General features: G+C 43.5%; 1 protein-coding gene across 1 annotated transcript in view; it reads left to right on the forward strand.

Annotated features, from left to right (window-relative positions):
* The window catches only part of cspg4 (chondroitin sulfate proteoglycan 4), an 82,464-nt gene extending 57,372 nt beyond the window's left edge, over window positions 1–25,092 (forward strand). Inside the window, exons 2-11 of the mRNA XM_008119175.3 lie at window positions 3,276–3,439; window positions 4,068–4,700; window positions 5,465–8,395; window positions 8,946–9,425; window positions 9,724–9,900; window positions 15,901–16,099; window positions 17,009–17,143; window positions 17,332–17,498; window positions 18,210–18,393; window positions 19,306–25,092. Of these exons, the coding sequence (XP_008117382.2) occupies window positions 3,276–3,439; window positions 4,068–4,700; window positions 5,465–8,395; window positions 8,946–9,425; window positions 9,724–9,900; window positions 15,901–16,099; window positions 17,009–17,143; window positions 17,332–17,498; window positions 18,210–18,393; window positions 19,306–21,272 (7,037 nt within the window). The 3' untranslated portion in view covers window positions 21,273–25,092. The remainder of the gene's footprint in view (window positions 1–3,275; window positions 3,440–4,067; window positions 4,701–5,464; window positions 8,396–8,945; window positions 9,426–9,723; window positions 9,901–15,900; window positions 16,100–17,008; window positions 17,144–17,331; window positions 17,499–18,209; window positions 18,394–19,305) is intronic.
* Window positions 25,093–26,732: the final 1,640 nt, after the last annotated feature.

The following is a 26,732-nucleotide window of genomic DNA, read 5'->3' on the forward strand; positions in this document are numbered from 1 at the left end:
GGTTGTGAGGTATGGATAAACTAAGTAAGGAAAGGAAAGAATATATATCTGTGGTGAGTCCAGGGTGTGGCAAGAGTCCTTTGTCACTGGGAAGCCAGCATTAATGTTTCAGTTAATCACCCAAATTAGCATTGGAAAGGTTTTGTCTCTTGCCTGGGGGCATCCTTTGTTCAGTCATTAGCTGTCCTCTGCCCTCAGAGTGTTGGTTCCCATCTACTGTTTTTTAATAGTGGGAGCCGGATTTTGTTCATTTTCATGGTTTCTTCCTTTCTGTTGAAGTTGTCCACATACTTGTGGATTTCAATGGCTTCTCTGTGTAGTCTGACATGATAGTTATTGGAATGGTCGAGCATTTCTGTGTTCTCAAATAATATCCTGTGTCCAGGCTGGTTAGACTTTGCCACAGCAACGTGTGGCCGGGCACAGCTAGTGTAATATATAGTCTGATGGAGACTGGGAGAGTTTGGGTTGTATGTTTTTACAAAGCAGAAGAGGGATGGACTAGATGGCCTTTGGGGGCCTCTTCTGAGTCTTGTTTCAAAGCCAAGCTGGTGAAGAAACCCTCCCAGTTGGCATGCCAGTATGCAGACCCGCCCGGCTCTTTGTGTCATGGGGAGATTAGTTGCAAATTGCTGCTGCTTTTATCTGCGAAGGACGTGAAAGGTTTGGGTACAGAGACAGCTGTTGCCATGCAAAGTCTCCCAGGACTGGCATTTCCCAAAGAGGACCGGGATGGGTTTTCTGTTCTATTTTATTATTATTACGAATACATTTATTATTTCACTCTGATCTTATTATTTTTATTTATTTATTTATTTATTTATTTATTTATTTTTCAAACTTATATGCCGCCACTCCCCTAGGGCTCGGAGCGGCTTACAAGAACCGGCTAAAATCAACAATTTAAAAAACATTTTAAAAACATCATTTAAAAAAAAATCTTTAAAACATCCTAAAAGCACCTTTTAAACATCAGCAACAGAACTCAAAAGCCTGCCGAAACAGGTGTGTCTTACATGCAATTATTATTGCATATATATTTTACTCTATTATTGTTGCTACTATTACATTTATTTTACATTATTATTATTATTACATTTATTATTTCACTCTGATGTTATTATGATTGCATTTATTATTTTACTCTATTTATTATTAAATGTATTATTTTCCTGTATTTATTATTATTACAGTAGAGTCTCACTTATCCAACATAAATGGGCCGGCAGAATGTTGGATAAGCGAATATGTTGGATAATAAGGAGGCATTAAGGAAAAGCCTATTAAACATCAAATTAGGTTATGATTTTACAAATGAAGCACCAAAACATCATGTTAGACAACAAATTTGGCAGAAAAAAATAGTTCAATACACAGTAATGCTATGTCGCAATTACTGTATTTACGAATTTAGCACCAAAATATCATGCTATATTGAAAACATTGACTACAAAAATGCGTTGGATAATCCAGAACGTTGGATAAGCGAGACTCTACTGTATTATTATTACATGTATTATTTTACTCTATTATTATTAAAAGGATACATAAGCACATTGACATTGAAGAAGATGAGAGTCATGGTTTGATCAGAGCTGGACAGTCTTATCTTAAATTTGAGCTTAATGTAAATATTCAAAAACATTTAAACCTACTGATGCCTCAATTAATGTAATTTTATTGGTATCTGTTTTTATTTCTGAAATTTACCACCCTCGGCTTATACTGGAGTCAACGTTTTCCCAGTTTTTTTTTTGTGGTAAAATTAGGTTCCTCGGCTTATATTCAGGTCGGCTTATACTCGAGTATATACGGTATCTGCTTTGGACTGTGCTGTATGAGTCTCTAGTGGCGCAATGGGTGAAACCCTTGTGCCGGCAGGACTGCTGACCAACAGGTTGGCGGTTCGAATCTGGGGAGATCGGGTGAGCTCCCTCTGTCAGCTCCAGCTTCCCATGCGGGGACAGGAGAGAAGCCTACATCCATGTTGCAATTTATTTTGTTAGACCGGGCTCTGGCACCGATTAAGCCAATGCTGTGTTTGGCAATGCACAAATATATCCAGCTCATAAATACATTTCATCACCAGCTGAACTGCTCCTGGAGATGATACAGGTGGTGGCTGCAAAAAATAGTTTTCTGTATAGAGAGTTAATTTCCCCATCTAGTGTTAGTGACTGGTATCGCAAACATTTGGGATCTTTTAAATTTCTGTTCCTTTTTTAAAAAAATCTCCAACCCATAAGGAGACTTAATAAAGAGTCAGAATGGGATAAATTATTATTATTATTATTATTATTATTATTATTGACACAAAGACATAGTATGACACAGCAAACGAGATCTAGATGCTGGATTTCGTATTATAAAATCACAAGTAGAACACTTCCCAAGTGTTTAGGACTGTGTGATGTATTATTATTTATTATTATGACACAGCAAACAAGATGGATATGCTGGATTTATTATTATTATTATTATTATTATTGACACAATGACATAGTATGACACAGCAAACAAGAAAGATATCACAAGTAGAACACTTCCCAAGTGTTTAGGATTGTGTGATTATTATTATTATTATTATTATTATTATTATTATTATTAAACTTTATTTATATACCGCCCTATCTCCCGGATGGGACTCAGGGCGGTTTACAGTCATAAAAGCAACACAAACATTACATAACAACATAATACACATTATTAAACAAAGTAAAATAATACAATTATAACAATAAACAATAAATAATAATTATTATTATATTGATGTTGGTTGTGTGCCTTCAAGTCATTTCCAATTTATGGAGAACCTATCACAAGGTTTTCTCGACCAAATTTGTGCAAAGCAGGTTTGCCTCCCACTTACCTGAGTGTGACTTACCTAAGGTCACTCAATGTGTTTCTATGGCTGAGTGGGGATTTGGACCCTGGTCTCCAGAATTGTAGGCCCATTGTTCCAACCATGATGTTGTACTGTCTCTATAGATGTAAATTTAGCCCAGTATCAGCCATCCATAGGACCCCTGGTGTAGAGTCACCTAGGCAATCATGCCTAGTGGTTTGTACATCAACAGGGCTTTGAATACACTCATAATCTGAACCAAACTGAGCTGGCTAATGCTATGTTGCTGAATTCTCTTTCTGAACTAGGTTCAGCACCAAGGAAAGCTCCTTCAAAGTTCAAGCACATGGGTTCACTACTATGGGATTCACCAGTCACTATTTACCGGAAGGGTCTTGATATGTCTAACCTGTGGACCTCTTCCTTTCAGCATCCTTCTTTGGAGATGGCTACCTAGAAATGCCCTTGGCAAGCACCTACAACACTGTCCAGCTTCACATCCAGTTCTACACCAGTCAGCGCAATGGACTTCTTTTCCTGGCTGCAGGGCAAACCAATTATCTCCTGCTGGAGCTCAGTGCTGGCGTCCTACAGGTTGGTCAGATGTTATAAGTCCATTGATCCAATTTGTTGAACAACTATATGCAATCATTCCCAAAAACAGTGAGAGTTAATTCCAAATAGAGGGTGTATGAACTCTCCCAGTTTGGGTTAACTTGGGGTGCTGAATTCCATTTCCAAATTTGGGGACTTTGTTGTCATTACATGCCTTTGAGACATTCTCAATGTATTGCAATCCTAGAGTAAATCTGCAATTGAGTTTCATGGCTGAGTGAGGATTCCAACCCTGGTCTCCATAATCCTGATCCTGGTTCTTGTTGGGTGCTTTCAAATGGACACCCAAAGGCAGAACTCTATGGGGTTTTATAGGGATGAGAATATATGATTCGCCCATAGTAGTGCCGTGGTTTTCCATGTCCACGTTGAAGGTACCCAACAGCAACTGATTTAGATGGGTGGGATCCATGCGCTCTGCTTCAGGCAACAAAACGTTTTAGGAGTGAAACTGGTTCCAACTGGGCCTCCACAGGGCACCATAATGGAGAAGGCCCTGAACCCATGTCCTCATATAGTGTGGTGGGATAGAGATAACAAAATGGGAACCTTCAGAACTTGCTCCATAAATGGTTGCTCCAACAATGATGATGGTTTGACTTTTCAGGCCAGAATGGACCTGGGCTCAGAAGAACTGACCATCAAGTCTCCAGCAGGTCCTTATCTCAACGACCTTGTGATCCATGATGCCGACCTCTTGGTGGCAGACAGGCAGATGACCCTGATGGTGGACGGCCTCTTCAATGCATCCGTAGAAATCCCTGGACCTCTGCAAGAGCTGGACGTTGAGTATGGTCTCTATGTGGGTGGAACTGGGAGCCTGGAGCTTCCATACCTTGTAGGTGTAAGCACGCCATTCAGAGGATGTCTCCACGCGGTGACCTTCAATGACCGCGATGTCCTCTCTGCACTTGGGTCTGCTGCCCAGAAATCCCGTGGCGTCCAAGAAGGTTGCAGCGTTGAGTTCTCCGCCGGCCCTGATGACCCGCTTGGCTTTCTTGGACCAAACTCTTACATTGCATTCCCTGGTTGGAGTGCGAGAAACGAAGGGTCCATTGAGTTTGTGATCACCACGAGCGTCAAGCAAGCCCCGCTGATCTACCAGTCAGGCCTGGAGAATGACTTCTTCTACCTGGATATCGTTGACGGGCGTCTCAGAGGGATCGTGGAGAAAGGCAACGGCCAAGTGGTGCTCCACAACAATGTCTACCTCAGCAACGAGCAGGACCACTATGTCAAGGTCAGTGTTAGGAAGGAACAAAAGTCAACGAAGTTGGCTAGTAATCTGTATCAGCTATGAGTTGAGTAGAGTTGATCCTCTACATTTGTGGGTTTAACTTCTGCAGATTTGATCATTCACAGATTTGGTTAATTAATATGCTTTTGGTAATGTTGGGATTTTTTAGTTAACATTTCCCCCTACTTCTACTATAAATGTAATTGGTTTGGATCAGGGGTCCCCAAACTACGGCCCGCGGGCCACATGCAGCCCATCAAAGCCATTTATCCGGCCCCCACGGCAGCAGCTCCCGCCTTCTCTTCCGAGGAAGGCGCATGTGGTGCAAAGGATGCGTGCATTCCAAAGCTTTGCTTGTGTTTATAATGGTATTTTAATTATTATTTAATTATTAATTAATTATTAAGGGGTGCTTTGCTAGTGCTTTTGGTGCACAAAGGCCAGGAGGGAGTTGGACTAAATGGCCCAAAGGGTCTCTTCCAATTATTATTATTATTATTATTATTATTATTATTATTATTATTATTATTATTAACATTGAGGCTGTATTTGTTCCGGTTTTGTTTTTTTACTTCAAAATTAAACATGTGCAGTGTGCATAGGAATTTGTTCATAGTTTTTTTTTTAAATGATAGTCCGGCCCTCCAACCGTCTGAGGGATGGTTTAAAAAGTTTGGGGACTCCTGGTTTGGATGTTTTTGCTAGGATATGAATGATGACTTCAATGCATTAACTCTTTTCTACTAACGTGCCTCTCTTTGGTCAAGGTCTACATGGATGTCCGGAAGTTTGAGATCCTTGTCGACTACTACGCCTCCCAGACCTCCAACAAGGGGATTCACAGCCACCTCAATCTCCAAGGACCCCTCTTTGTTGGAGGTCTGAACGAGAAGGCCGCTGCCCGGATGAGAGAGCGTGGGTTGGCACGTATGTCTGGAAACAACTTCTCCAACAGCTCTTTCGTTGGCTGCATTGAAGACTTGAGGGTCAACCAGGAGAAGAGAAGCCTTCAAGATGCTCTCGTCACGAGGAACATAACCGCTGGATGTGGGAAGCTAGAGGAATATTCGGACTACAGTGATAGCTATGAGCAGGATGAGGCCACCACAAGTTCCCCTCTGGACGACTGGCAGGGCCCAGTCATGGAGCCCTGCCACCCTGACCCAAATCTTCCCCCCATCTTTGCCAACTTCACCAAACTTCTCCATGTCAGTCCTTTGGTGGTTGCCGAAGGTGGGACGGCTTTTCTGGAGTGGCGTCATGCCCAACCGACGATTGATCTAAGCAGCGCCAACATCCGTCAGTCTCAGGTCCTCTTCAGCGTGACCACTGACCCCCGGCATGGAGAGCTTCAACTGGACATCTCCCGGGCCAGAAACAGAAGGAAGTTCACTCTGTTGGACATCGTGAACCGGAAAGTCAAGTATGTCCATGACGGTTCAGAGAGTCCGATGGATCAGCTGCTTCTGGAGGTCACTGTCACCGCTCGAGGAGAAATCCCAGAGTGTTTGTGGCAAGGGCAGATATATCTGCTGCCTATCAAGGTCAACCCGGTCAACGATGCTCCGGAAATCATCTTCCCACATGGAGACCGCATAGTCATCCTGGAGCACACGCGGAAGCAACTCAACCCTGACATTCTCCAAGCCCTTGATGATGATACCCCCTGTGACAGCTTGAGGTTCCAGCTCCTTGGTGGGAAAAGAGTGGAAGAAGGTTTCGTGGAAAATGATTTCCACCCTGGAGTTCCCATTGAGGAATTTTCCTGCAGGGATCTGGAAGCAGGTCACGTGGCCTACATCCACCAGAATGGACCAACGTCATCACTCATGATCCAAGTCAATGACGGCATGGTCATGAGCCCAGTGGCTACCTTGAGGATCGTTGCTGTGGAGCCAGATATCCAGGTTCGAAACAACACAGGGCTCCATGTTGCTCAGGGAGGTGTGGTTCCGATCACCACGGCCAACCTCTCTGTGGAGACCAACGCAGTCCAGCAAAAGGTGCCCGTCCTGTATCGCTTGACTATGCCCCTCCAGTATGGAGAAATCCAAAAGCAAAGTGGAGAATGGAAGAAAGTAGAGTCTTTCCACCAGCAAGATGTGGAGCAAGGTCGCATTCAATACGTCAGCACCGATGAGGAGCAGCATACAGAAGACATGATTGATAAGCTGGAGTTCATTGTCCAAGTTGGCCAGAAGATACTGAGAAACAACACCTTCCTCATCAGGATCACGAGAGCCACCATCAAGATGAAGACCATGGTCCCTCTCCAGATGAAACATGAGAAAGAGATGAACATCACCACGGTGGAAATGGAGGCAGCTTTGGAAGAGCCAAGTTCTAGCCTGGAGTCCTACCACTACACAATCATTCAGCCACCCAAAAAGGGCAACCTCGAGCTATGTGGTATGAGGCTGGTGGAAGGCTTTGGCTTTACACAGGAGGATCTCCAAAATCACCAGCTGAGATACAGTGTGACCATCAGAGACTCCAAGGAGACTGAAGATTCCTTCCAGTTCCGCATCATGTCTGGAGCCCACTATTCTCCCATCTATACCTACAAGATACAGATCGGGGGAGATCCAGAAGCTCCAGTTCTGACCAATACCCTGTTGTCCATTCTAGAAGGAGGACAGGCCATCATTTCCAAGGACCACTTGTTCATCAAGAGTGCCAACAATGCCAATTACCTGTATGAAGTGATAGATGGTCCAACCAATGGGAAGCTGATGTGGAGAACGTCAAAGAGTTCACCATCCAGTGAAGAAGTGATCACAAAATTTACCAATGAAGATATCCTCCAGGGCCGTCTTGTGTACCAACATGATGATTCAGAGACTCTGGAGGACGATATCCCATTTGTGGCCATCAAGCAGATGGAAGGAAGTTCTGACTTGGATGCAGAGGACGTGAGAGGCGTCTTCCGGGTCTCCATCCAGCCTGTCAATGACCACACCCCGGTCCAGGCGGTCAACAAGGTCTTCAATGTGGTGCGGAATGGGCAGCGTCTGATGACCACCAATGACATTGCCTTTCTTGATGAGGATTCGGGCTTCTCAGACACACAGCTGGTGTTTGTAAGGAAGGACATCCTCTTTGGTAGCATCATCGCTGCTGATGACAGAAGTCGACAGGTCTACCGCTTCACCCAAGATGACCTAAGGATGAAAAGGATCCTCTTTGTCCACTCTGGAGCTGACCGAGGCTGGATCCAGTTCCAGGTTTCTGACGGCCTGCACCAGGTTGCCACCCTTCTGGAAGTCCAAGCTTCAGACCCTTACATCAAAATCCATAATCGCAGTGACCTAATCGTTCACCAAGGTAGTCAAGCAACCCTTGACTCTTCCATCCTCAGCTTGGAAACCAACATGGACATCAGGAACGATGAAGACATCCTCTTCCGCATCATAGCCCCACCCAAGTGGGGCGTGGTGTTGCGAGATGGACAGGAAGTGTCTTCTTTCACCCAGAAGGACCTGCTTGCGGGAGATGTTCTTTACCATCACCATAATGGGAGCAAGAATCCCCAGGATAAAATCCACGTCTCTGTCGAGGCAAACCAGGTGACCGTGGAGGAGGTACTTGAAATCACAGTCCATCCCAATTCTCAACCAGACCCTTTGAAGATCGTTCACAATGAAAGGATCCACATCCTCCAAGGAGAAGCTGTGGAAATCAAGAGCGACTACTTGCTGGTAAGTCACGCCAAGGCGTTAGTTTTCTTGCAGATGGGCGGCCAGGACTGGGATGGGTGGAGTTACGAGCTCTGAGGCAGGGCTGAGCTTCTATCCCTGTCCTACAGCACCTTCCAGGGCACAGGAGGCGGGGCTAGAGGAGAGGGCGGGGCCTCTTCCCGAGTGCCTGACAGGGCTGAACCTCTATACCCCACCCCTGTGTTCTAACGAGCACCTCAGGGGAGGTATAGAGGCTCAGCCCTGTCTCCGGCTCTTGGAAAGAGACCCCGCCCCCTTCCCTAGCTCCGCCCTTTAGTCCTAAAAGGCCTCTCAGGAGAGGTATAGAGGCTCAGCCCTGTCTCAGGCTCTTGGAAGGAGGCCCCGCCCCCTTCCCTTGCTCCGCCCTTTAGTCCTAAAAAGGCCTCTCAGGAGAGGTATAGAGGCTCAGCCCTGTCTCGGGCTCTTGGGAAGAATCACTGCATTATATCCACAACACATTGATAGTCTCATTTGTTCCTCTCTTGTTGCCTGCTGTGACTCTCTTTGCTGTCCTCCCACATGTGTCTTCCAGGTGGAGCATGAAGATATACCTCCCCATGAGATCCTCTACACTGTCACCATTCCTCCCCTCTCGGGGTTCTTGGTGGCCTTGTCTCAGGGCCACACTCCAGATGAACCCATCACCTTGGACCCGATCCAGACGTTCACCCAAGAAGACATCAACGAAGGCAAGGTCCTCTACTTGCAATCCAGCCCAGAGATAGATGGCGACCAGTTCACCGTGGACATCACAGCCAACGGAGTGGATGCTCTGGACGGGGTCGTGGTGGGCCTGGACATCCTTCCGATCTCCATCCCATTGGAGGTTCACAACTTCACCGTGACTGAAGGGAGCAGCCAGGTGCTCTCCATGGATGTCCTAAATATACCCGGCACTTATTTTACAACTCTTCATGTGGAGTTTGTCGTCCTTGAAGCACCGGAGCATGGCGTTTTCCAGAATGTAGAGAGACCAGACGAAGATGACTTGAATGTCTTCTCCTGGTACGAGGTAGGAATCAACCCACCACATTTGCTAATTAGATTATTCATGGATTTGATAGATATGTTCATTCTAGGGTTAAGGTATAAGTCCTCGAACACGATTCTGTGGTCAATGTCTACTGGAAATTGACGATGGTGTCATGTTGGAGGATCTAGAGATTCCTAGATAGCTCCTTTAAAGTTCAGAGCTTATTCAGTGCACCCTTAGATGGTACAATTTGGTGGTTTCATGTGAGCGACAACTGGTAGTAGCAATGTCTTTTTCGAAAGAGAGGCCCTTATGGTGATCTTCTCCTGACCTTCAGGTGGAGCATCAGCTTATCCGATACATCCATGATGGGAGCGAATCCTTGACTGACCGCTTCACAGTGGTGGCCAACATCTCCAAGGTCAACCAGCAGAGCCGACCCAAGACGGTCAACATCAACATCATCCCAACCAACGACGAAGCCCCAATTCTGGTGGTCAACTTGGGACTACAGGTACTTCCTTCTCCCTGGTGTGGTGATGGGGATGCTGGGAGGGATAGACAGAAGGAGGACACAAGAGGAATCATTCCAGTTGGATTCAGGGCTTGATGTTTTCCATCATCATTCAGTTTGGTGTTGACTTCAAAATTGAGTGATGATGGAGAACCTCAAGTCTTGAACCCAACAAGGCCTCGCTTGGAATAATTCTTATGGTGTCCTTGTTTTGTCCCAGAAATGATATCCTCAGACAGAAGGAGGACACAAGAGGAATCATTCCAGTTAGAATCAGGGCTTGATGTTCTCCATCATCATTCAGTTTGGTGTTGACTTCAAAATTGGGTGATGATGGAGAACCTCAAGTCGTTTTTGTCCCAGAAATGATATCCTTAGACAGAAGGAGGACACAAGAGGAATCATTCCAGTTGGATTCAGGGCTTGATGTTCTCCATCATCATTCAGTTTGGTGTTGACTTCAAAATTGGGTGATGATGGAGAACCTCAAGTTGTTTTTGTCCCAGAAAAGATATCCTCAGACAGAAGGAGGACACAAGAGGAATCATTCCAGTTGGATTCAGGGCTTGATGTTCTCCATCATCATTCAGTTTGGTGTTGACTTCAAAATTGAGTGATGATGGAGAACCTCAAGTCGTTTTTGTCCCAGAAATGATATCCTCAGACAGAAGGAGGACACAAGAGGAATCATTCCAGTTGGATTCAGGGCTTGATGTTCTCCATCATCATTCAGTTTGGTGTTGACTTCAAAATTGGGTGATGATGGAGAACCTCAAGTCGTTTTTGTCCCAGAAAAGATATCCTCAGACAGAAGGAGGACACGAGGAATCATTCCAGTTGGATTCAGGGCTTGATGTTCTCCATCGTCATTCAGTTTGGTGTTGACTTCATAATTGGGTGATGATGGAGAAACTCAAGTTGTTTTTGTCCCAGAAAAGATATCCTCAGACAGAAGGAGGACACGAGGAATCATACCAGTTGGATTCAGGGCTTGATGTTCTCCATCATCATTCAGTTTGGTGTTGACTTCAAAATTGGGTGATGATGGAGAACCTCAAGTTGTTTTTGTCCCAGAAAAGATATCCTCAGACAGAAGGAGGACACGAGGAATCATACCAGTTGGATTCAGGGCTTGATGTTCTTCATCATCATTCAGTTTGGTGTTGACTTCAAAATTGAGTGATGATGGAGAACCTCAAGTCGTGAACCCAACAAGGCCTTTAGCCTCACTTGGAATAATTCTTAATGTGTCCTTGTTTTTGTCCCAGAAACGATGCTGTGATAGTCCGAACCCCAGCTGCTATCGCCATCAGCGGCTGGCAGTGCCAAAGATGAACGAAAAGTGAGGCCAAATGAGAGCAGAACATGCCATATTTGTGTGTGTTTTTCCACACAGAAGGTGGAAAGAAACACCATCTGTGTTGACTGGTCCCATCTTCTGCCTTGCTATGGCGTGACAGAGCCACAGGGTGGCGGTATATCCCCATACTACAATTTCCAGGTTGTCGGAAGAGAAGCTGTGAAAAAAAATAATAATAATAGACTTTTTATGTAACACAGAAATGTGAATGAGATTGCCATCTTAACACGCTCTGTTTTCCTCATTCCGCCTCATTCCGCTGTCAATCTGTATTTCAAAATACAGATCCTCAATTTTCTATTAAATATTGCTGCTGTGGTTCCCAAGCTCTGATCCTTCAAAGAACTACAAATCCCAGCTTGGCCAACAATGAATTAGAGTCTCACTTATCCAACATTCGCTTATCCAACATTCTGGATTATCCAACACAGTTTGCCTTTTAGTAATCAGTGTTTTTTGTAGTCAATGTTCTCAATACATTGCGATGTTTTGGTGCTAAATTTGTAAATACAATAATTAAAGTAGAGTCTTACTTATCCAACATTCTGGATTATCCAACACAGTTTGCCTTTTAGTAATCAGTGTTTTTTTGTAGTCAATGTTCTCAATATATTGCGATGTTTTGGTGCTAAATTTGTAAATACAATAATTAAGTAGAGTCTCGCTCATCCTACATTCGCTTATCCTACATTCTGGATTATCCAACGCAGTTTGCCTTTCAGTAATCCATGTTTTTTTTTGTAGTCAATGTTCTCAATACATTGCGATGTTTGGGTGCTAAATTTGTAAATACAATAATTAAGTAGAGTCTCGCTCATCCTACATTCGCTTATCCTACATTCTGGATTATCCAACGCAGTTTGCCTTTCAGTAATCCATGTTTTTTTTTGTAGTCAATGTTCTCAATACATTGCGATGTTTGGGTGCTAAATTTGTAAATACAATAATTAAGTAGAGTCTCGCTCATCCTACATTCGCTTATCCTACATTCTGGATTATCCAACGCAGTTTGCCTTTCAGTAATCCATGTTTTTTTTGTAGTCAATGTTCTCAATATATTGCGATGTTTTGGTGCTAAATTTGTAAATACAATAATTAAAGTAGAGTCTCGCTCATCCTACATTCGCTTATCCTACATTCTGGATTATCCAACGCAGTTTGCCTTTCAGTAATCCATGTTTTTTTTTTTTGTAGTCAATGTTCTCAATACATTGCGATGTTTGGGTGCTAATTTCGTAAATACATTAATTACGACATCCCTCCTTATTATCCAACATTTTCGCTTATCCAACATTCTACCGGCCCGTTTATGTTGGATAAGCGAGACTCTACTGTAGTTGTAGTAGTAGTAGTACAGTATTATTATTATTACTAGTAGTAGTAGTAGTAGTAGTATATCACAGCAACCCAGAATTATTATTATTATTATTATTATTATTATTATTGACACAATTATGTATGACACAGCAAACAAGATAGATATGCTGGATTTCGTATCACAAAATCACAAGTTGAACACTATTGTTATTATTATTATTGTGTTGTTGAAGACTTTCATGGCCGGAATCACGGGGTTGCTGTGAGTTTTCTGGGCTGTATGGCCATGTTCCAGAAGCATTCTCTCCTGACGTTTTGCCCACATCTATGGCAGGCATCCTCAGGGGTTGTGCGGTCACAGCAACTCAGTGATTCCGGCCATGAAAACCTTCGACAACACAATCAAAGCTATGAGAACTTCCATGACTCTGGTTCTTGTCCTCATCCTGCAAGGTCGAAATTATTCTTCCAAAACTAAAAAAAAAAACATACAGCAAAATGGGAAAGTTCTTTGGCATTTCCATTCAGCTTTACCATCCCAAGGGATCCAGTTAATTCATCCCATCTGGCTGACCGTTTATCAGGGACACATCAATCCAAAGGGCAGCTGAAAGACGGGGATGATGGAGATGTTTCAAGAGGAAAGAGCCGAATCCCACGTGCAAACTGGACAAAAACAAAGCAAAGGCAAAACACGATGATGAAAGACCAGGATCCACAGCAACAAGCTGAGCCAATGTCCTCATCACCCATGATCTCACTTGTTTAACAGATGCGCCTCGGGATCACATCGGGTTCAGGGTTTTGTGACTTTCGGGAAGTTTTGGTGTCCTCGTTCAAGGACTTGTTTAAAAAAAATAACAAGATATACAGCATTCCCAGTTTGGGAGACGAGAAGATATTTATTTGGAGGACAGAGAGCCAACAATGCTTTTCATCTTGCTAAATTATATACAGTAGAGTCTCACTTATCCAAGCTAAACGGGCCAGCAGAAGCTTGGATAAGCAAATATCTTGGATAATACGGAGGGATTAAGGGAAAGACTATTAAACATCAAATCAGGTTATGATTTTACAAATTAAGCACCAAAACATCATGTTATACAACAAATTTGACAGAAAAAAGTAGTTCAATACGCAGTAATGTTATGCTGTAATTACTGTATTTATGAATTTAGCACCAAAATATCACGATATATTGAAAACATTGACTACAAAAATGGCTTGGATAATCCAGAAGCTTGGATAAGTAAGGCTTGGATAAGTGAGAATCTACTGTAATGACATTCACTGCTACTTAGGTTTTTTTTTTTTTTTGGACTAGCCAGCTCTTTGGACTACAAAGCCCATCATCCTTGACCTTTGGCCACATTTCTAGGACTGAGGTGACTAACTGTGTAAGTCAAAGGGAAGGCATTAGCTCTCTAAGACATCTTGAAGAACCATATAGTATATAAAGAAGAACACTCAGAAAATGGGAATTCCAGACAAGAAACAATCTGGGCTAGCTAACACCTCCCAACAAAGGATTTCCCCCTGGTAGAAAGCAGCCAGGCTTTGAAGCTGCAAGGCTTTTCAGTGCTAATCAAGATGATTAATTGCAACATTCACACTTGTTTCCAACAGACAAAAGTTCTTTCTCCCACTCTGGACATTATTCCACAGATATATAAACCCCACTTGCCTAGTTTCCAACAGACCTCACAACCTCTGAGGATGCCTGCCATAGATGTGGGTGAAACGTCAGGAGAGAATGCTTCTGGAACATGGCCAGACAGCCCAAAACACTCACAGCAAACCAGTGATTCTGGTCATGAAAGCCTTCAAAAACACATAATCATCATCATCACTATGTAATAAAAGTTGAAAATAAATCTGGTTTGAAAGTATTATTTCCTGTTTCATTGTGCGATCCTTACTTTGTAAGTAGTTGTTCTACTCCAGAAACTTCGTTTTTGTGGCTGCCACAAACTCTGTTGAATTGGTTGAGACTCGATGAGCTATTCATTGAAAAACTGTAGCAAAACGTGTTGTAGTTTGTCCCTCAAAAGGAAAGTTTTGACAGTTTGATGAACTTTTCCTATGTTTTCATGATAGAAGCAATTAGGAAATGCCGTATATAACCCAGGAACAAAAATCACATTACATAGCGATAGAATGCAATCCGGTTTGGTGTTTTGGACACCGAAGACACCAGCCCCAGGGCGTTGGCATGTAAGGGATTAAAAGGAAATATGAGAAATAAAGCAAAGGATAATCCAACACATCAACACTTGTTTCCAGCACGACATGGAAGCAATTTCTGGCCGAGCGAGGCAGAAGGAGCCGTCGCCGTGTCCCAAGATCACAGGCGGCACGGAGCATGGGCAAACATAATAAAAACCAACATCTAAGAGCAGAGATGAAGCATAAAGCTTGAATAATTCAGCGCCGGCGTGGGCTACAGAAAAAGCAACGCTCTAGCCCCTCCCTTGGAGGATATGCTTTTGCAACCAAAACAGTGCCTTTGCTTTTATTTTACTCTATTATTATTAAAAGGATACATAAGCACATTTACATTGAAGAAGATGAGAATCATGATTGGATCAGAGTTGGACAGTCTTATCTTAAATTTGAGCTTTATGTAAATATTCAAAAACATTTAACCTACTGATGCCTCAATTAATGTAATATTATTGGTAATTATTTTTATTTCTGAAATTTACCACCCTCGGCTTATACTGGAGTCAATGTTTTCCCAGTTTTTTGTGTTAAAATTAGGTGCCTCGGCTTATATTCGGATCAGCTTATACTCAAGTATATACAGTACCTATAATCTATATATAGCACTGAATAGCCATGCAGCATCACAATCTGGCTGCCTCCTGCCAAGGGAATCCTTTACTGGCCAACTAGAATAGCACAAAACAGCCTTGCAGCATCAAAGCCTGACTGCTTCCTACCTAGGGGAATCCTTTGTTGACCAGCATGAATACCACTGCTATTCCACCTGGCCAACAAAGGATTCCCATAAGCCACGGCAACGCGTGGCCGGGCACAGCTAGTCCTCTCTAAAGATTTGCTTTAGATAGATAGCTTCTGGTGGAAGCACACCATAGAATTACCTGGGATGTCTATATCTAAACCAGTCGTTCTGAACCTGTGGGTCTCCAGGTGTTTTGGCCTACAACTCCCAGAAATCCCAGCCCGTTGAAGGCCAAAACACCTGGGACCCAGAGGTTGAGAACCACTGGTCTAAGCCTTCAGCAAGATAAGAAGAGCAGTGAGAAGGTGGATGCAAACCTGGTGGTGAACCTCTTTGGTTTCTTGACTCTTCCCTCCAGATCCAAGAAGATGCCATGGCAGAGATTACTCCTGAGCTCCTTCTGAGCAAAGATGAAGACAGTCCTCCCGAGGAAGTGGTCTACTCCATCAGGAGACCCATCAATGGGAAGGTGGTGTTGAAGTCGTCGCCCAACGACACAACCCAGCGCTTCACCCAGGCCCAGATCAACAGCCGACTTGTTGAGTTTGTCCACAAAGGTCTGTAGCCGAAAGAAGGAGAACGTGAATGGTAGAATGGGTGGGCAGAGTTTAGGTAGGATCTCATTTCCTGCAATTTGAATCCATGTCTCCATTGTGTCCTAGTATCCAGAGCAGAAGAACAACAAGCTGGGTCCATCTACAATATGTTCTCCTTTCAAACATGTCCCCTCTTGATCTTCTCTTCTCCAAGATAGACATACCCAGCTCCTTAAGCTGCTCCTCAGAGAGATTCATGGTTTCCAAAGCTTTAACCATTTTGGTTGTCCTTCTCTGGACACCATCTGGTCCATATTCTTCTTGAATCTAGGTGAGATCTGTTAATGTGGCCAAAACAAAATACAATTGGACTATGACTTCCGTTGATCTATACCAGGCATGGACAAACTTAGGTTCTCCTGGTGTTTTGGACTTCAACTCCTGGGAGGCTGTTAGGAATCGTTGGAGTTGAAGTCCAAAACACCAGGTGGACCTAAGTTTGTCCATGCCTGGTATAGATCAACGGAAGTCATCATCCAATTGTATTTCGTTTTGGTCAGATCTCACCTAGATTCAAGAAGGATATGGACCAGATATTGTCCAGAGAAGGACAACCAAGATGATTCAAGGTTTGGAAACCATGAATCTCTCTGAGGAGCATCTTAAGGAGCTGGGTATGTCTAGCTTGGAGAAGAGAAGATCAAGAGAGGACATGTTTGAAAGGAGACCATATTGTAGATGGAGCCAGCTTGTTGTTCTTCTGCTCTGGAGACTAGGACACAATGGAGACATGGGTTCAAATTGCAGGAAACGAGATCCCACCTAAACTCTGATCACTGCCATTTAAGAGGAGGATATGTGGACTCCGTGATGGTCATGTTCATCCAGATAGTCCTATGCTTCACCCTCTTTTCTCAACCTCTTCCTTAGGAGCCCTGGATGGAGGATTCTCCTTTGATCTATCGGATGGAGAGAACATGTCTCCAGGGCATTTCTTCGCTGTGAGGGCCCAAAAGAAGCTGACTCTCATTCTGGAAAATAAGGAAGATCTGGCCGTCTGTCCAGGTATTTATTTGATTATTTGATTAGTTGATTTACTTTAAAATATATACAGTGGGCGCTCAGTATCCTCTGGGGACACAAAACGGACCACAAAATTATACCAAACTCCCCAGAATTAAGTAAAACCCTGGGCCAGATATGTTCCATCTCCAACCCAAGTCAGTGACCCTTGCAAACCATTTCTTTTTAAGGTACTTTTCAGCCAATAAGAAGCCAGAATCTGAAAGCGGTGACCAACGATGACAAAGGAACCCAGTCTTGGTTATATATCGTAGACCAGCCCCCACAATTTGGCCGGTTGCTCAACAACCAGAAGGACAACAACGGAGAGCAGTTGAGGAATTTCACCCAATCTGAGGTAAGTCAACAGCTCCAGTAGTTGTGGTCCCAAAAGTAACATTCCCGGTCTCCAAGATGGGCCATTCCAGAAGGAGGTACTGCATATCTCCTTACGCAATGCCTGAGAAAGTACCGTATATACTTAAGCCGAGTTTTTCAGCCCTTATTTATGAGCGGAAAAAGCCTCCCCGGCTTATAATTGGATCAAAGTCAAGGCCGGCAACGGAGCCTGGAGGCTATTGGTTGCAAAATGTGATCTATTTCTCTCTTCTCTTCCCTTATCAGTGTGTTTTCTTTTGCAAAGCCTCCCTCGCTCTTAATCAAGATAATGTTTTGAAAAGAGAAAGACGCCCTTGCAAGTCAGGAAGAAGAAATATAGAACTAGTTTATTGTTTTTCTTTGAAATACGGTAAATATTCAAAAACATTTAACCTACTGATGCCTCAATTAATGAACATTTATTGGTATCTATTTTTGTTTTGAAATTTACCCGTAGCTGCTGCATTTCCCACCCTCGGCTTATACTTGAGTCAATAAGTTATTCCAATTTTTTGTGGTAAAATTAGGTGCCTCGACTTATATTTGGGACGGCTTATACTCAAGTATATATGGTAGTTATGTTAGCATTGTATTCCATAATGGCCAGACAAGCCACCGACAGGATTCTGAGAATGGGTAGTTTTTTTCATCCGGACTAACCCAACCCTCCTCTTTCCACACATCCATCCAGGTAGACAATGGAGTGATATCGTACCATCACGAAATGCCGTCTGAGCCTTTTTGGAGCCTTGAAGATGCCTTCCACTTCCGCCTTTCTTCTCCATCCACAACAACGGATCCATACGTCCTCGGCGTGTCGGTATCATTCGAGAACGGTTGTCCCCAGGGCTCCACTCGGTTGTGGAGGAACAAAGGTAAAGCCAATGTCCACATTCACAACATATAGACCTTTTGAGCATAGAATAGGGCACAGAAATGACTTGAAGGCACATAACACCAATCTCACAATCCTGTGAGATTGCTGCTGTGTGCCTTCAAGTCATTTCTGACCAGGGGCGGTTCAACCATTAGGCGAAGTAAGCAGTTGCTGAAGGCACCTGTAACGAATTTGTAACGACTGCCACCAATTTGGGGCGATGCAACCACCAAAGACGTAGGGAGATGTTTACTTTTGCTTTAAAAGGTAGCGTAACTTATCTTAGAATGTATGTAACAGAGGCTTGGATGTTGAAAAACAGTAACAAGTTTATTCAGGGACATAAGCTTAGTGGTTTCAATGTTGCTTCTCACTTAGAGGTACACTTCTTCAGCAGTTACAATGATAACATGTAATGAAACAACTCTCAAAAGGATTATTTCTTCCCTTGAGCAGTTTAAACTTTTTTCTTCTAACTGACGTTCTTAATTTAACTGATCACTACAGATCTAACTGGGATTTCTTCTCTTTATCACTCAGACTTCACTACTAACTCAAATAAGTAATTTGACCTATCCAAAATGATTCAAACTAGAGATCTGAACTTCCCTGGTTCTCAGTTCCTTAGAACCAGTCTTTCCCTGTGATTCCTTGATCACAGACTGAGATTTGAACTTCCCTGTGATTCCCCTGATCACAGACTGAACTCTTTTTCAAAATCTCTTTTTTACCAAACGGCAGTTGGCTCCGCCTATGTTTTTATGGTTTTGGGGTGGCAAAATTCTGTTCGCTTACACTTAAAAATTACCTAGGGCCAGCCCTGCTTCCGACCTATGACTGACCACAAGGTTGTGAAGGCATATACTGAGATAGATCATACCATGACCTATCCCTTCCTCCTCTTTTTCAGGTCTTACTCTTCCAGAAGCTCAAAGCAAAGTGATAGACATCTCATTGTTGGATGCTTCCAACCTCCTAGTCTTTAAAGAACCGGGTGCCAAGAGACGGTCCTATGATGTGTTGTTTCTGGTCACCCAACTACCTGCTCATGGAACCCTGTCTGTACCAGATGGTCCGGTCAATAGGGAGCACCCCTATTTCCTGCAATCTGACCTTGCTGCAGGTGGGTTGGAGTATGCTCACCATGGACCCGGCACCATGGATGACCATTTCCGGTTTAGCGCCTGGCTCCGGCCTCTTGGTGTGAAATCAATCCAGCCTCCACAAAAGGAAGAAGGGCCTGTCATTTCTGGAATATTCAACATCACGGTGAAGGATAGTAATGAGGTCCCTCCACGGCTGGTCAGCCAAGAACACGTTCTGCGAGTCCTTCACGGCTCGTCTTTGGTGATCTCCCAAGACCACTTGAATGTCAAGGATCCTGACAGCTCCCCAGAGGAAATCAAATACGACATCCTTTCTGGATCATCCAGTGGGTTTGTGACCCATGTCCACAATAAGCAGGTGCCTGTTTCCCAGTTTACTCAAGCAGACATCAACACAGGGCGCATAATGTTCATCGCCAATGGAACTAGCTCTTCTGGGACCTTAGACTTTGCCATCTCCGATGGACATAATCCAACCATTTTTACTTCCTTGGAAATTATGGTTGTTCCAGCAATCACCTGGGCAACCAATCAGACACTCTTGGAGATTCCACAGGACATTAACGTGGCCCCGTTGTCCCATGACCATCTTCTAGGGACTTTGGATGAAGGGGAGCACAATGCTCTCTATAGAATCATCGGAGACCCACAGTTTGGCCAAATCGAGGTCAACCAAAAACCCGTGAAGGAATTTTCACAGAAGCAAGTGGATGATGGAGAAGTGTTGTTTACTTTCACTGATTTTGTCTCCTCCGAGGATGGTTTCCAGTTCCTTGCCACTTCAGGAGAGGTCAACATATCAGGTGTGGTGAGCGTCGCAGTGAAGGCCTTGGTCAAAACTCAACAAGACGCCCTCTGGCCAAGAGGAACCACGATCCAGCTTGACACCAGCATCCTTGACGCAAGTGAGCTGGCCAACAGGACCAAGAGTAATCCCGAATTCAAAATCCTTCAAGGTCCCCAAAGAAGCCAGTTTGTGAAGGTCTCCAGAGATCCTACAAACCAAATTGTCCCCATCGATACCTTCACTCAGCATGATCTTGAGCAAGGTCTGGTCGGCTTAGAAATCTGGGAGGTGGGAGACCCTGAGGAAAGGCAAGAACAAGACAGTTTCCAGTTTGAGTTGGCTGCTGAGGGAGTTCCTCCAGCTCTGGAGTCTTTGGGGTACATCACCGAGGCCTTCAACTCCACAAAGCCCTATGGAGTGACGCTTTTGAAGGTGCCCAGTTTACGAGAGAAGGACTCCAGCTCCACCCACCAAGACAGGACCTCTTCTCCCCAAACATTCACCAACAGTCCCTTTGAGTCCAAACCGTCCAGCCCGAATCCCAGTGAGCAACCAGTCCATCCGACAGCATTGCTGGACCAAGGGATATTAACCACCGTGTCCTCTCCAGGAGAAAGGGGCACGCTTCTCAGTTTCATTGAAGCCAACATGTTCAGCATCATCCTGCCCATCTGCCTCATCCTTCTTCTCCTGGCCTTGATCCTGCCCTTGCTCTTCTACCTCCACAAGCGGAACAAGACGGGCAAGCACAACGTCCAAGGGACGCCCCCCAAATACAAGAACGGGACCGTGGTTGACCAAGAGACCTTCCGGAAGACCGAGCCCAACCAAGGCATTCCTTTATCAACAGTCAGCACACTGGAGGCCAAAGAAGCGGGACTCAACTCTAAAGGTTTAGGGCCAGGTGGACAACAGGAGCCTGAACTTCTACAGTATTGTAGGACATCTAATCCAGCCTTAAAGAACAGCCAATACTGGGTCTGAGGGTTGGGAACAAAGACTTAACAGTGTCACTGTCTCCAAGTAGAGGTCCTCCTGCCTCTTCCTTCTTCTCCTTGTCCTCCTCTTTGTTGATACATACAAGAGACATGAATTCCATGCTTGGCCCAAAACCTTCTAGGATTGTCCTCAAGGACGTTCGTTGCCTTCATCATGGGAAATTTCCAAGGAAAACAAGCAAAACTCTTTAATTTCAGAGGGCGTATTGAAAAGCACAATTGATCTTCTAGAGAACCAAAGATTCCTTCTTTTTTTCAAAGAGCCGAGGACTCTGAATTTTCAAGACCATGCTCGTAGAACTAAAAGAAGGACATTATTCAGATGTTCGGAGTGGTGGGGTTGCAATGCCTTGCTCTGCCGTATGACGAGCAAAAAGTCCAAAGGACGATAAAGCACAATAATAGGAACCAATTGTACAAATGCATGTCTGGTGGTCTAACTTATGCAGGTTGCAGAATTTTTTGTTGCAGAATAGAAAGTGAGCCTGGTGCTGAATTTTGACCCGATTTAGAAGCTAAATGAAGCAACTTCTGAACATGAGTCAGACATGCTGGGCAATGCTTACAAAATGCCATTTTGCCTTGTAGGTTTTGGGTTTTTTTAAATATAATTTTCCAGGCAAATGTTTGGGGCATCGAAGCGATGAAACGGTCTGGTGACGTTGAGGCGGAAAGGCTGAGATTCGGGTAGGTTTTGTTTCGACAAGCCAAACGTTGAGCTGTCCTTGGGATCATTCTGAATCATCCGTTTCCAGCCCTCGGAGTAAAGATTTCTCCAAAGTCGGGACGACGAGGATGAACTTGCATTATGTTCCAGTGGGAGATGCAATGTCTTCTCTAAGGTTGGGCAACCCAGCAAAAAAAAAGAGAGAAAAACTGGGCCCAAAAACATACAAGAAAGCATTCCTTGGTCTTCTCTCCACAAGGAATGAACTCATGGGACCAGAATGTCAACAAACCAGGGAAGACATCTCATAAAGTGTTTGAATCGGGTCCATATCTCCTAAAAATGGGTCTGGAAAGGGACGAGGTTGCATCAACGTTGTAGAAAGAATGCAGTTTGATACCACTTGAATTGACAAGTCATCGCTGTAGAGCAGGCATGAGCAAACTCCAGCCCTCTGGGTGTTTTGGACTCCAACTCCCATCATCCCTAGCAGTCTCAGGCCCCTTCCTTTTTCCCCTCAGCCACTTAAGCGGAGTGAAGAATAGATTAAGCAGATGTTCAGAAAGATTCTGTGAGAAGTTGGTGAAACCCAGGTGTGTGTGACATGATTTCATGGCTTCTTGGTCGGGCCTGGGTTTAAATTAAGTGATGTTTACTTGGTGCATACATAACTTTTTTTTAATATATATATTTTATTGAAGTTTTACCTTATAAGATAGAGTAAATTAACTTTATTACGGTCTATGGACCCACAGCTGTTAAGTGAATAACATACAAGAGTTTACAGAACAGTCAAACCGGGGAAATTGCTTAACAAACACAAACTACACAAAGTCAGGTAATTCCCTAGGCTCATCCACCATGGATCAGAGCTTAATTCTCCTACATCTAGCGGAGAAATACCATAAAATACTAAATTCTTCGTGGCCTTCATGGATTGAAAAGCAGCATTTGATTCCGTCTCCAGACCCAAATTATGGTCTAAGCTAGATAAGTGAAACGCAAAAAGGAAAGTATGGTATGTAATGTGTGAGTACTACGTTAGTAATGTAATACTATCTTCTATATCAAGAGAGCAGTAGATTCTGCTTGTTTTTCATTTATTTGATTGGACAAGATTGTAACCAATCTACAGACTACAACAGTTTTATGTTAAGACTTATGTGAAGGGTTGTCTTGTTGTACATATATATGTTAAGAACTGTTTATTTACCTCGATTCAACGCTGCGACAACTATTTTGATTGTTATTAAGTCAACAATAAGACTTTATCTGGTTTTGATTTCTATTTGAGAGAACTGACACTGAAACTATAAAGAGGAATAGTTTTTCCTTAATACCTTTGTAAGTGTTGCTGAGTATATTCCTTTATGTTAAGAACCATACTAATGTAGTTAAAGTGAATACAGGTAGTGGATACCTAAAGTAAAGTATTCATTGTAATATATACTATTAGTAAATGTAAGAGATTCTAGAGGGCTCTGATCTACCACTGTTTCTAATCGAATCCAATTTTGGTTGATGTTAATAAGATACCATAATCCCCTTCTTTGGCAGCTTGCATAACAAGTGCCACTAAAAGTTGTTTATATAGAAGATAGTATTACATTACTAACATAGTACTCACACATTACATACCATACTTTCCTTTTTACGTTTCACTGTAGATTATAGACATCTGCGTTTTGAGTTACTAAACTAGATAAGTGTCTAACCGACAGAAGACTATTCTTCCTCATCAAAGAGCTATACAGGGACACTCTTTTACAGGTGTCCTCAGGGCCAAATTTCAAAGCCAATTCAAATGATCAGAGGAGTCAGGCAGGGTTGTATCTTAGCCCTGACCCTGTTTAACATATTTTAAAATGACCTAGAAGAAATCATCATGATGGACACCTTCCCAGTTTGGGCACGAGGAGAGTCCCCATTCTGCTTTATGCAGACGACACAGCCATCCTGTCCAGATCCAGACCAGGGCTCCTACATCAACTCAAGATACAGTAGAGTCTCACTTATCCAAGCTAAACGGGCCGGCAGAAGCTTGGATAAGCGAATAACTTGGATAACAAGGAGGGATTAAGGAAAAGCCTATTAAACATCAAATTAGGTTATGAGTTTACAAATTAAGCACCAAAACGTCATGTTATACAACAAATTTGACAGAAAAAGTAGTTCAATACACGGTAATATTATGTTGTAATTACTGTATTTACGAATTTGGCACCAAAATATCACGATATATTGAAAACATTGACTACAAAAAATGGCTTGGATTATCCAGAGGCTTGGATAAGCGAGGCTTGGATTAGTGAGACTCTACTGTATTTACAGACTATTGCAAAACAAATGAGCTAATTATCCATTTTAGCAAATCAAAAGTCCTTGTTTTTGAACGCAAATACACAAAATACAAATGTGTTGTCGAAGGCTTTCATGGCCGGGATCACAGGGTTGTTGTATGTCTTTCGGGCTGTGTGGCCATGTTCCAGAAGCATTCTCTCCTGACGTTTCGCGTCACAACCTCTGAGGATGCCTGCCATAGATGTGGGCGAAACGTCAGGAGAGAATGCTTCTGGAACATGGCCACACAGCCCGAAAGACATACAACAACCCCAAAATACAAATGGTCTACTGGAAAATTCCCTTTAGAGCAGGTAAAAAGCTTCGAGTACCTGGGACTGACTTTCCACCATACATTATCATGGAAAGAACATAGAGAAACTGTGACCCAAAAAGCCGAGACTAAGATTTTACTACTTGGTGTCTCAAGTCTATGTCACTTAAGCAGCGGAGGGGGGAAAGGAAGGAGCCCGAGGCTGTTAGGAATGGTGGGAGTTGGAGTCCAAAACACCTGGAAGGAGGGCCCAAGTTTGCCCATGCCTACTCTAACTACAACTCCCAAGATCCCACAACATTGAGCCAGGACAGTGAACGTGCTGCCAAACTGCATCCATTCAACAGAGTTGATGCTCCCCAAGGTGTCAATTAAAGGTCTATGTCCAAAGTAACCCAAACGAGGTGTAAACCCAGGCCTGAATATTTAGAAGAGTTTTTTTAAATGTCTATCTGATTGAATAATTTATAACAGAGATGGCCAACTTTGTCAAGATGGTTGAAATAAAGCAGGTTATTTTTCACAGACGTCGTCCTTTGAGAAATTCTTACCGAGGTGGGCCGACATTTTCAGAGAATTGAAACAAGGAATGCATCTCCAAACACATTTTGGCATTCCTTATCTGGGGTGTTTCTGCAAATGTGAGTAGATCAATAGGTACTGCTCTAGTGGGAAGGTAACAGTGCTCCATGGAGTCATGCTGGCCACATAACCTAGGAGGTGTCTACGGACAACGCCGGCTCCTCAATGCTATGGGATCTATATAATGCAATTTCTGTGCTGTCGAAAGCTTTCGTGGCAGTAATTGCTGGTTTGCTGTGAGTTTTCTGGGCTATACGGCCATGTTCCAGAAGCATTCTCTCCTGAAGTTTCGCCCACATCTATGGCAGGCATCCTCAGAGGTTGTGAGGTATATGTCAGGAGAGAATGCTTCTGGAACATGGGCATACAGACCAGAAAATAAACAACAACCCAGTTGGGAGGTCTGTTGGAAACTAGGCAGCCAGGCTTTGATGCTGCAAGGCTAGTCGATGCTAATGCTTCTGGAACAAGGCCATACAGCCCAGAAAACTCACAGCAACCCAATCCAATTTCTGAACCCATATTTGCACTGGATTATATTGCAATCTGAGATTATAATCTGAGATTATATTGAATTATAATTCAAGATAATCTGGGATCAGATACTGGATTATACGGCAGTGTAGATCCAGCCTGGGAGAAAAGATGAAATACCTTGGGAAACTATAAATCCCAGGAATCTACAGCAATGAGCCATAGCTGTTAAAGTGTATTCAAACTACAATTTAGATCAGGGGTCCCCAAACTAAGGCCCGGGGGCCGGATGCGGCCCATCGAAGCCATTTATCCGGCCCCCACGGCACAAGGTCATAAGGGGGTTGGGCTAAATGACCCAAGGGGTCTCTTCTTCTCTTACAACCATTATTATTATTATTATTATTATTATTATTATTATTATTATTATTATTATTATTATTAAGGCTGGGTGGCCATCTGTCAGGGGTGCTTTGCTTGTGCTTTTGGTGTGCAGAGGCAGAAGGGGGTTGGACTCTGGCCCAAGAGGTCTCTTCCAATTCTCCTTATTATTATTATTATTATTATTATTATTATTAACATTGAAGCTGGGTGGCCATCTGTCAGCGGTGCTTTGCTTGTGCTTTTGGTGCCAGAGGCAAAAGGGGGTTGGACTTAATGGCCCAAGGGGTCTCTTCCAACCCTCTTTTTTTATTATTGCTGTTATTATTATTATTATTAATATTGAGGCTGGGTGGCCATCTGTCAGGGGTGCTTTGCTTGTGTTTTCAGTGCACAAAGGCAGAAGGGGATTGGACTCAATGGCCCAAAGGGTCTCTTCCAACCCTCTTTTTATTATTATTTCTATTATTATTAATTATTATTGCTCAGTGGCTAACTATAGTCCGGCCCTCCAACGGTCTGAAGGATTGTGAACTGGCCCCCTGTTTAAAAAGTTTGGGGACCCCTGATTTAGATGAACCCAAAGAAAGCATACAAGAAAGCCTGTTTGCCCCCCTCCGTGTTTTTGCATGAGATCTTTGGTTAAAATGATTGTTTTCTGTGCTTGATGAGTTTATTTAGAGGCTGGATTTTTCCTCTGCTCGAAGCCCGGGGCTGGAGTGGGTGGG

This window comes from Anolis carolinensis, unplaced genomic scaffold, assembly GCF_035594765.1.
Source record: "Anolis carolinensis isolate JA03-04 unplaced genomic scaffold, rAnoCar3.1.pri scaffold_11, whole genome shotgun sequence".
NCBI lineage: Eukaryota > Metazoa > Chordata > Lepidosauria > Squamata > Dactyloidae > Anolis > Anolis carolinensis.